This window comes from Pristis pectinata, chromosome 17 (genome assembly GCF_009764475.1).
Source record: "Pristis pectinata isolate sPriPec2 chromosome 17, sPriPec2.1.pri, whole genome shotgun sequence".
In the NCBI taxonomy this organism is placed as follows: domain Eukaryota; kingdom Metazoa; phylum Chordata; class Chondrichthyes; order Rhinopristiformes; family Pristidae; genus Pristis; species Pristis pectinata.
Window position 1 is genome coordinate 24,709,842 of NC_067421.1, and position 12,474 is coordinate 24,722,315.

Genomic DNA, 12,474 nt, shown 5'->3' on the forward strand with positions numbered 1-12,474 from the left:
GATTTCCTGATACATCATGGCTCCAGAAAAATTGTAACAATGAAAACAGCCTGAAGTTGTGGCTATTTACTCAAAATAAGATTGACATATTGCTTTTTAATGATACCATGAACATTGACCACCCGAGGGAAAAACTCTATCTAGGATCTCAACCAGAAAATAGTTGGATTTATATATGCCAAGAGGGAAATTATTTACTTACCAGTAGCTTCAGCTTGATTATTTCCATTTTCCACTGCAACAAAAGAAAACGACTGAAAGTCACATTTTGAATTGTTAACAGATTTCCAAAAAACTTTTGCAAAATTAACTTTCAAACTTACAAAATTTGCGATTTTCTTCCATTTCTTTGTATAACCTGATCACTCTTTCCACCAGTTCCCATTTTTCACAACAACCCGAATAACTGACAAAGTTGCGAGCCAGTATTTCCTTAAGTTGACGAACAGTCAATGCTTCAACGTCATCAGTACTGGATAGGTCTGATAGTGAGACTCGTGTATTTTTAGGTTGATTGTCATCACTTGTTCCATTTGCCTGCAACAAAAAATCATAGACTATTGGTACAAGTAGCTTTTGCATTGGAATATTATGCTGCAGCTTCTAATCTACCAATAAAATACACAAAACAATTTCTTACACAGATGTGAAATTAATCAATGGGAAATACTCTATATTATGATTTTGGATCAATCTTCACAATAGATGCTAAAAACATCCTAATAATAACAACAACAATAACAACAACAACCACCATAGACCTCTAGGGAGTGTGGAACAGTAAACATCATCACTAGTGTGTCTGCTGCTTTTTCCTCTAATGAAGCTGAAGACAATTAAGCTTTTGGACCTTAGGGCCAGCATCCCAGGGTCTTAGAGGCAATGTCTGCAAACATGGTTGGAATCTACCATAATTCCCTAGATTTTGGAGAGATTAAAGAGCATTGAAAAAATTTCAGATGTAATGCCAGTTTTCAAGAAAAGAGGGAGATATACAACAGGAAATAGAAGGCAAGTTAAACTAACATCTCTCATCGGCAAATGCTGCAATCTATTATTAAGAAGGTAGTAACAGGACATTTCAAAGACCGCAAGACAATCAAAAAGTGTCAACATGGTTTTATGAAAATAGTGACAAGTTTGCAGAAGTTCTTTGAGGCTCTAACATACAGGGTAGATGAAGAACCACCAGTAGATATAGTGTACTTTGATCTCCAGAAGGCATTCAATAAGGTGCCACAAAATGGTTACTGCACAAGGTCAAGTTGACACATGAAATTGTAGGTAATATATTGGCATGGATAAGAGATTGCCTAACCAACAGAAAACAGTAGTGTGATAAGTGGGGAATTTTCAGATTTGCAATCTGTTACCAGTGGGGTGCCACAGGGATCAGCACTGGGTCTCGGCTATTTATTATATTGCTGAATTGGATGAGTGCAGTACAGGCAAATTTGCTGGTGGGTGGGTTAGCAAGATGTGAAGAGGACACAATGAGCCTGAAAAGGGATATAGACCAAGTGAGTGGGCAAGGATTTGACAGATGATAGGACGAGATGGACAGCAAATTATTTGAAGGAAATGACACTACAAAACTTTGGAGTACAAACGAACCTGGGGGTCCCTGTGCATGAAACAGTTATGTATGTACAGCAAATAACTGGGAGGGCTAATGGAACATTGAAAAGGACATGGAGTATAAAAGTTGGGTTTTGACCACAACCAGAGTACTGCAAATGGTTTGGAGTCTCCATATTTAAGAACGGACATGTTTGCATTGGACTCACTGCAGAGTGTTCACTAGGTTTATGCGCATGAAGAAAGGTTCCCCCAAAACTCACTGCAGTATAGAAGAATGAGACATGATCCCACGAAACACAAGATTCTGAGGGGGACTAAGTGGATACCTATTGAGGATGTTGAGAATTTGGGGGGCACAGTTTCAGAGTAAAGGTTTACACATTTCAGACAGATGAGGAGAAGTTTCTTTCCTCAGAGTTGTGGATCTTTGGAAATCTCTACCACCATGAGCTGTGAGGCAGAGTCACAATATATTATGACAGATTTTTTTTTTTAACTATAAGGGAATCAAGAGCTATGGGAAGGGCAGGAAAATGGTGTTGAGGACAAGATTGGATCAGTCATAAGTAGCAGAGTCAGCTCAAGGGACCAAATTACCTACTCCTGCTTCTTAGATTTATATCCCCACCCTGATTCAAGGACCTCCAGCTGTCAATGATAGAAGTTTCTCTTTGAACTTTCAGTGCTGCAAGTCTTCTTAAGAGAGGTTTAATACAGGTGACCCCCATGGTATGGGAGGTTTGCATTCCTAGAAAATTGTCCATATTGTGATTTTCCATAATGGAAACCCATCATCTGACAAGAAATGAGTGTTCAAAAAAAAAATCATGTTTATCTACTTGCCCCCTCACAAATTCATAAGAGCAAATTTTTATTCCATATCCCAGATTTTGTTGGTAGTGGTTTGTGAATTCTGTAAATGCAAATTTCTGTTACCCAAACTTCCGTAACACTTGGGGGGGGGGGGGGGGGGGAAGAGAGGGGTGTGGTGGTGGGCACATCTCTTATATACATTTACTACACTGTATTTATGAACTAACAAAATCAATATTCTTCATAGACATATTCCAGGTTTGCAGATATGCACAATAGTAAATTTACCATGTTATCATAAAGAAAATATGTATTCTGATCTTTTCTATTGTATTGTACTTTATCCCCCCTTGTTAGAAAAGTATGCTTAATGTAAGAAATGTACAGGGAAAAGTGCAATTCCTCATTTTTCATGCATTCCTGCAAATATAATTAGTTTTGTCAAATTCAGAACAATGGTCCGTGCACTTTCCCTTAAACCAGTATAGAAGGCCTTCTGGATGACAGGAACGCTTCCATTTTCTACAGCACTTCTTAAGAAAAAGAAAGAATATAAACAAATGTTGGCTTCTGCTTCTTTAACAACTTCACTCTTTCTAATTCCCTTGCCTATCCACTTACATGAAGATGCAGAAAAGTGGTCAATTTACTCCAACTAAACATAGCTAACTCAGCATTAACTGCCAAAGGCCTAGGGAAGTTTTTGTTTGAGTGAGATTTCTCACCAAATACACTGCAGAACAAAATACACTGAAGATTCCCAAATGTTATAATAACTTTCATTCAGCACTGGATTCAAAGGTCACATTGAATATTTATGCATTTTGAATATCTCCCCTGAATATCATTATAATAAATTCTTTAAGCTATTACTATAGTCCTAGCCTCAATTAAGAGACTAGCATTGGAAAATCATTTCCATGTCATGGACAGTATGGTCAGAGAACTATTTATGATTTTACCTTTTGGAGTGGGCCATTTTTATTTTGGACTAGCTGCTATACCCAGTGTTGCTTGGGTTATTATGCTGGCAATCTTGATGTTTGCATTTATTTCCATGAAATCAGGTTTTATAGCACTCCTTGCTAATGAAATAAAATCTAACAAATATATAATTATTCCATGAATAATAGTTAGGGGGTTAAAATTACATAGTTAATAAAAACATACACACTGATGTATATACAAAATTATATGGAATATTGTTCTAAGTAGGTATGCAATTATGCACAAAATGTGTAAGAATTTACTGAATTTCAATATAAGTACTTCAGAATACATTAAGTCTCTCCTTTGAATCTAGTGTAAAAATGTATAATTATTTTTTTCTCCAACTCTGGACCAACCAAAATATAGCTGACCATGGGAAAAGCACCAAGTTGCAAGATGAAGGCCAACAACTTTTATTGATTGTTTTGCACCTTATTAATACTCATAGCAAAATTAAGTTGAACAGGGAACTGAAGTCGCTTCAATTGAAAAGGCAAATCACATGGGGTAATTGGTATCCGAAGGATGAAGACATTTTCCCCAACAGCATTACTAGTTAATTACACATTGATTTTTGAATTGATAATCTTGTGCCATTGCATAGTATTGGTGGATCCAAGTTCCTGAGTACCATGATTGGAGCTCATTTTAGTTCAAGTTATGTGATAACACCAAGTGGTGACAGGCAGTTTAAAAATTCAACAGGAAAATATACAGCATCAATGTCTGTCACACTATCAATTACATTGTACAGGTTATCTGGGAAGTTGGGCTGCACAGCATCATTTTTTGGTGCTAAAATTACTCTTTCACGCAACTGTTGGTAACTTAGTGTTTAGTGACATTTGGGAAACCAGCCTGCATCAGATCATGAAGAATTGTAACAATTTGGCCCAACTTTTTCATCGAAATCTTGCCTGTGGAGTCTTAGTGTTTAATTTCCTCATTTCCTAAATTTGAGTAACTACAAAGCAAATGCTCTCACAAATGGATCGCCTGTCAAATGTGCTTACATATTGGTTTTCAAGTGCAATCATTTCACATTTTCCCAAATAAATGATGCTTTAATACAGATTTTCACTTCATCTGCTTTAGTACCTCATGGAATTACTAGTAGCGTTTGACAAAAGTCCCCAGCTAGCACTAAAATAACACGTCTTATTAATTTATTGTGTCTAAGATCTTGCAGTGTTCGATTTAAAGCTTTAATGACTGTTCTGTGAGCCATCGTACATTCATCCCAGTCAATAAGTTTACAATATTTTAGAACTTGCAGTTCCCCAACAAATATTAGATATTGGAGGCTCCATACTTATCAAATTTAAAAGGAGTTTAAAAACATGATTTCAAAACAACTGAAGAGAAAATCTCAGCAATGTACCTCAAAAATACCTCAAAAAGTGTAATGCTAAGCCTAACTTACATGCAAAATTTCAGATTTCTAGGTTATTTCATTACTGAGCTATGTACAGGACACACATTCTATTTTGTTATATACAGGCAACTCCCTCCATCATGGTTCGTATTGTGATTTTCCATAACGTGAAGCTGTGTCAGTGCGCACGTGTCAAGAAATGAGAGCTAAAAAAAAGTTACCTTTTCTTCCCCCCCCACCACAGATTTCAGAAGAGCGAATTTTTGTTCCAATTCACAGATCTTTGGTAGTGGATTTGTGAATTCCGTAAGGGCAAACTTCCATAACACGGGGGTTCCCTGTATCTTTAGATTAGATTAACAGACATGTTCCTTCACTTTATTGAAACACCTTTGTCACTCTACTCACAACCCAGAAACATTAAGTAACGATAAAAGTGGGAAAAATTGATTCACAGGTAACAATTACTACTTTGAAAGCATTATAAAAGAACAGTAATTTGCTCCCAGATAAGAGTTCAAGAGGTGCCTGTCTCACACAAAGCAACTAAATTAATTATGCTGTTCTCCTATTTGGAGTGATGAAAGCTTAGCAGTCATCTTGCTAATCTATTGGTGACTTGGTTGTGCCAAATCTAGCAAGAACATCACTAACTTGGTCTGCTCAAAAGGTAATTCATGACAGGTAAATGATACTGCAAAGGCCAATTGGAAAAATATAGCCAAATAGACAAAATCCTGAAGGAATATACTACAGTGAGTAAACATGTGAGGAACCCTACCACAGCACTGAAGATCCAAAACTAAACATGCACGAGCTAAGCTTCAGTATAGTTACAATGTTAAAAGTAACCCAGATGTATCCTGTTCACAAAATCCAACCAGTTATTTCCTCTCCATCTACTTCGCAAAGTGATGGAAGATGTCATCAACTGTGCTAGCTGATGGCATTTACAGTGGCATGCAAAAGTTTGGGCACCCCGGTCAAAATTTCTGTTACTGTGAATAGCTAAGCGAATAAAAGATGACCTGATTTCCAAAAAGCATACAGTTAAAGATGACATCTTTAAAAAAGTAATCTTGCTTAAAATATTATTTCCATCTTTTACAGTTTCAAAATAACAAAAAAGGAAAAGAGCCCAAAGCAAAAGTTTGGGCACCCTGCATGGTCAGTACTTAGTAACACCCCCTTTGGCAAGTATTACAGCTTGTAAACGCTTTCTGTAGCCAGCTAAGAGTCTTTCAAATTCTTGTTTGGGGGATTTTCACCCATTCTTCCTTGCAAAAGGTTCTAGTTCTGTGAGGTTCTTGGGCCGTCATGCATGCACTGCTCGTGAGGTCTATCCACAGAGTTTCGATGATGTTTAGGTCGGGGGACTGTGAGGGCAATGGCAAAACCTTCAGCTTGTGCCTCTTGAGGTAGTCCATTGTGGATTTTGAGGTGTTTAGGATAGTTATCCTGTTGTAGAAGCCATCCTCTTCATCTTCAGCTCTCATTTCTTGACACGTTTTAAACAGACAGAGTGATGTTTGCTTCCAGAATTACCCTTCTTTCTCCAAACATACCTTTGCTCATTGCGGCCATAAAGTTCTATTTTAACTTCGTCAGTCCACAGGACTTGTTTCCAAAATGCATCAGGCTTGTTTAGATGTTCCTTTGCAAACTTCTGACGCTGAATTTTGTGGTGAGGACGCAGGAAAGTTTGGAGAAAAAAGGGTGCAGAATTTCATGAAAAGAACACCTCTCCAACTGTTAAACATGGGGGTGGATCAATCATGCTTTGGGCTTGTGTTGCAGCCAGTGGTATGGGAAACATTTCACTGGTAGAGGGAAGAATTAATTCAATTAAATACCACCAAATTCTGGAAACAAACATCACACTGTCTGTAAAAAAGCTGAAGATGAAAAGAGGATGGCTTCTACAACAGGACAACGATCCTAAACACACCTCAAAATCCACAATGGACTACCTCAAGAGGCACAAGCTGAAGGTTTTGCCATGGCCCTCACAGTCCCCCGACCTAAACATCATCGAAAATCTGTGGATAGACCTCACAAAAGCAGTGCATGCAAGACAGCCCAAGAATCTCACAGAACTAGGAGCCTTTTGCAAGGAAGAATGGGTGAAAATCCCCCAAACAAGAATTGAAAGACTTCTACCTGGCTACAGACAGTGTTTACAAGCTGTAATACTTGCCCAAAGGGGTGTTACTAAGTACTGACCATGCAGGGTGCCCAAACTTTTGCTTCGGGCTCTTTTCCTTTTGTTATTTTGAAACTGTAAAAGGTGGAAATAAAAAAAGTAATCTTGTTTAAAATATTAAAGAAATGTGTCATCTTTAACTTTATGCCTTTTGGAAATCAGGTCACCTTTTATTCGCTTAGCTATTCACAGTAACAGAAATTTTGACCAGGGGTGCCCAAAATTTTGCATGCCACTGTATACCCCATCTCATCCCAGTTTGGGATTTGCCCGGACCACTGACTCTAGACTGCTTCATGGCCCAAAAAGTCGAATTCCAAAAGTCAGGCGAGAGTGACTGCCCTTAAATATACCATCAAACTGTACTAGCAAAATTGAAGTCAACAAACATCAAGATATAAAAGTGGTTTTAATTAATTTGATGTATTAGCTTACATTCAATTGCATAGATTTAGTTGTTTTGCCAGTCACAAAAGGATTTCCGCTTTTGTTCAAGATAGTTCTTGTTCTAGGTGTCATTTTCTTCAAAGTAGTCTTCATGATGTTTGGTGGTGAACCACAAGGATTCAGTGCAAACCTTGTTGCTGATTTTTTTCAAGGCCTTCCAACAAACCTATATGTTGTACTTTTTGTTAAACAGTCAAGATAATGGAAAGTTCCTTGGTTAAGCTTTGATCCAATTTCTTACGTTTCCTGGGATCTTGGAGCAGCAAGGTGTTATATGTCCTTTGGAGTCTTTTGGTTTGCAAGGGTTATATTGGAGGACTCCTGAAAAGCATAATGGATCTTACGAGTCCAGTGACAATCAGCACCTCTCATAATTCTGCTGATGCAAACACCTGTCAGTTCCCAACTCCTCATTTTGAGGAATCAAGATGTGCAAGTGTTTTGAACTTTGGTGTTTCCATATCATCTTTTATCTGTCATACGATCACAAGAAACAGTTCAGCATATTTGGTAAAGAGGCAGCCATTGGAATTAGCCTTTTCTACTCCCTCTTTACCAGCACTGCTGTTTAGAGGTATATCCTCACCAACTCCTGCATTAGAGGCATAGAGCTATACAAAATGGGAAACAGGCCCTTCAGCCCAACTCAACCATGCTAAGTTCCTAACTGAGCTAGTCCCATTAAAGTCTCAAGTGAGGACAATTTTGCCTTCCTTAGGGATAGTAATGAGGACTAGACTGGCATAAAATAGCTCTTTTTATTCTTCCTCAGCACTAAGTGTTGAAGCACTGACAACAATAGCAGATTGCTGATTAGTCAGTTTGAGTTTAAGAGTCATGAAGCAACCAGTAATCTCAGATGGTAGTTCCAACACCTAAGTCTTTTTAGTGGCAAAAATCAGTACTGTGAAAGTGCTTCGTGTTTATACGGCTTTCTAGTAGAAAATGTAGCCTCTGCTCCTTTAAATCATCGTTCCTCAGTGGCATACCTTGTCTCTCAGTGCAGTGATGTTGACAGGATGCTACTGCAAGCTCTTGTGCATCAAATGCCATCCAACAATCCAGCTGACCACTGCTCAAGTTATCCAGTGTTTGGCCATTCCAGGCTGCATAATTGATTTTGTTTTGGTTTTGGACTACAGTTTAAAAGTGATTCCACTGAGGTTGGTTAATCAGCCAGGGGTAAGTGAGCCAGCTAACAGCACCAGTCAAATGAGGATGTACATAGTCACAATCCTTTTTTCCTTTAGCCATCTTGTCATACATCAGCAACCTGTCAGTAGTTGTCACTGAATGCTAAAAAGGGATGGGAAACTTTTCAATTTTGCCCATCTATAAACCACGAGGACATTAATCATTAAACCCAAGGAAGCCTATGGTTGTACCATTATAGTACACACAAAGACACAAAGAAAGTTGTACAGATCACTGTAACCTCTTCAAATGCATACAACTGTCCGAGACTCATCATTAATACCGAGAAAATAAAATTGGTACATCAACCAGGCCCTGATCAGCCTACGCTACCATCATCCATCTGGATTGATGCACAAGAAAGCAGAGTACTTGTCCTACCTGGGTAGTTTTCTTTCCCAGAAATCAAATGCTGGCAAAGCTATCCTGACAAAATTAGATGTGTAAATTCTGCCTATGGGAGGTGAATGCACATTTTCAATAATCATGATCTCTGAAATCCAGCTAAGTTCTGGGTACAGTGTTATGGCCATAACAATACTTTTTATTGAATTCAAAGTGACTTTTGAATCAAAATCATCAGAAGACCTTGTAACAATATTATCACTGTTGCCTCTGACAACTCGTCAGAATCAAATAGAAAGACCACATAAATGCCAGTGTTTTGTCCAAAGACAACACTACCAGTACTGAGACCATGGTTCCTTAATATCTGTTCCCCTGGGCTAGTCATTGTGTGCATATATCAGATGAAAGCATTCACAAACAAGTTTTATTCAAGGTTAGTCGAGACCAAAAGAACCTCAGAGGTCAAAAGAAATATTACAAGGATACCCTGGAAATATTTCTAAAGAATTCTAGAAAATGATATTGAAATTTGGTAAATTCAAGCAATGAAGAAGTTACCCAGGGATCCTCCCAGTCTGGAAAAACATAGCTTTCCAGGGACTTTCACTTAAACTACATGCATATAATCCTTCAATCAATCATCAGTCTTTACAGCACTCAATGATTCATCAGATAAAAAGTAAATTATTCAATGCATGTCAAAGATAATTTGATACTTCCTTGTCATCTGGAAATTATATGGATTTTAGAGAGGGTGTTAATTTAATAAACTATCTGAACTGAGTTCAGCTTATCAACTTATTCTCCATTAAATAAATCGTCTATTACATTTAGTCCTTTGTCCTTGCTCTGGCATTCAGTAATTTAACGGCTGATCCAAATCCAATACCATTTTTCCACTCTCTCCCGATACCCCTTGATGACTTGTTTCTAGAAATCTATCTCCTTCTTAAATATATTCAGCAATGGGGCCTCCACAGCTTCTCTTGTTAGAGAATTTCACAGGTTCACTACCCTCTGAAGAAATTTCTCCTCAACTCACTTTTAAATGTTTTGCCCTCTATCCTGAGACTGTAATCCCTCGTTCTAGATAACTACCAGCCAGGTTTGCATTATGAAGAATACGCTATTTAAGTGGTCACAGATGCAAAATCCAAATATGATACCTGATTTTGTTCTGATTCAGATCTTATATCCATTGGAAATGATGCATCTTCTCTCCCCTGTTTAAATCAAACACATGAATGAGAAATCCAATATGCATATAATGAATACATTCCAGGAATTCTGCAAGGTTGTTCCAGAGAAGTTAATGATCATGTCCCATTTGATTCTAGTTTTCCTATTCATCATTCTATAACCATAAAGTAATGTCGCCAAAACTAAACTTTGGCAAGTAAGGCCAGACTAGCTCGAGGATACAGATTGCACAACATAACTCTTACAGCTCTGAAGTAGACCAAAAAAAAGGTTCAGAAACAATAAAAAGAAGCTTTCCTTTCTACTTTATAGTCTTAGTAAAGAGATGAGTGCCAGTCATCAACATTTAAAATGATGCCTTAAATGGTAAGCAGGACTCTAACCAAAATCAGGTTTATTATCACTCTCTTACATGACATGATTTGCAGCAGCAGTGCAGTGCAAAGACATGAACTTACTATAAATTACAAAATAAATAAATAGTGCAAAAAAAGAATAATAAGGTAGTGTTCATGGACCATATAGATTTGACAGTATAAATTAAATGAGATCATAGCCCATTTAACTCTATCAAACTAAGGCATGCAGAGTAAAACACAAGACACATATTGATCTAGTATCCCGAGTGTTCCATCTCGAAAATTGTTAGTTAACATATTGCAAAGATTTGTTTGCACTAAGCCTCGTTTTTGGGATCAATGAAAGTGCACAAAACACATCTCATAAAAATGCTGTACAATGAATGAGAATTTATATACATTGTGATGAAGTAACCCAAAGATGCAATGAACATCAAAACACGCTGCAAAACAGATATATTTTCCAGTTTCTCGGCATATTCTCAATCTCGGCCATACTGTATGAAATAGAATATTTCCCTAGAAGATCAAAGATGTCATAACGAATAACCCCACAAGCCTCAGCTACAGACAAGTCATATGTAAAATAAATGGGAATTAAATGTTTGCGCTTCTGTGCCTGCATGAGAAGGAAAAGAATTATGGAGAATGATGTCCATGACTTTTCTTATAAAATCTGGTGGGCAAATTAAATTATAGCTTGTTTCTAGGTTTTGAAAAAGATTAACAAATAGAAGGTTGGATTGGGCACACAGCAATTTCTCACTTTTATCCTACATTCCATTGTACCAAAATTTAAATACATTACCATTCATGACATGCTGTTATGTCTATCATGATTTCATCATCATAATGCAGCAGTTACTCAACGGCCAGATCAATGCATTTCTTTTAAATTTCCTGATACTAAATGGAGTGTATTTGAGATACTATTGAGTTCTACCCTTACTTGCCATTGACAGAAGATGCTGAAGACTACTTCCTATCAAGTATGGTTGGGCAATTTGCATAATGTTAATCTCTCCTCACACAAGAAATATCAATGTCTTTAGGGATCAAAAACAACTAAAGATATTAACATTCAGAAAGTTCTTCATACACAAAACATCATCTTAAGCAATACACCAACCTGCTAATGGCATAGCAAGGGCACAAAAGATATTCTGGATTAGAGACTTCAGTGCCATCATCAGATGCAACTCAATAGTATCTCAATTACACTCCATTTGGTACAAGGAAATTTTAAAAAAAGATGCATTGATCTGGTCATTGAGTAACTGCTGTATTATGATGAAATAGCAGCACGTCATCTTAAATGGGAAAGATCATAATTTTCCATTTTATGAATACCAACAATCAACTTACGTACTATGGGCATAACAGTCACACTGGGTCTGCTGCAGATGGGGAGTGCACCAACATGAGGAATAAGTCCACTGTACCTATTCCTCATCAATTCAGCTATATATATATCCATAAGGTGTTCTTCACAGGGATACCATTGATCTTGTGTGACACCATCGTCATGCTAAATAGGATCAATACAGACAAACACTAGCAACTCAAAACCATGCCTCCACTAGCCACTGCTCATCACCAGCAGATCTGTATTCCACCACAATGTAATAACCTCATGTTTTGGCACATCATGCACTCTACCATTAATATTAACCCACAGGACTAACCTTGGTTTAATAGGGAATATAGAAGACAACATCTGAAAATAAGGTGGCAACTTAATACTGCAAGAGTATGTGCATGCAAAATATAAGGAACAGGATGCAATAGACAGGGTTGAGCAATTCCTGGTGATACTGATGCAAAGTACTCATTTAGGACCTCGCCCACATCCTCCACCTCCAAGCACACATTCCCTCCTTTATCCTTGAGTGGTCCTGCCCACTCCCTAGTTAGTCTCTTGCTCTTGATGTAGTATAGAATGCCTTGGAATTCTTTTTTTAATC

The 12,474-nt window shown here is 37.6% G+C and overlaps 1 protein-coding gene across 3 annotated transcripts in view; it reads right to left on the bottom strand.

The window, feature by feature from the left end:
• LOC127579659 (E3 ubiquitin-protein ligase RNF34-like) overlaps window positions 1–12,474 on the bottom strand; it is a 32,395-nt gene that overhangs the window by 1,382 nt on the left and 18,539 nt on the right. For 2 of the 3 annotated variants that reach the window (XM_052032603.1, XM_052032604.1), the window contains 3 exons: window positions 10,118–10,174; window positions 324–537; window positions 203–235 (listed from right to left, as the gene is read on the bottom strand). In XM_052032603.1, the coding sequence (XP_051888563.1) occupies window positions 203–235; window positions 324–537; window positions 10,118–10,174 (304 nt within the window). The remainder of the gene's footprint in view (window positions 1–202; window positions 236–323; window positions 538–10,117; window positions 10,175–12,474) is intronic. The other variant, XM_052032605.1, reaches the window with a different exon arrangement.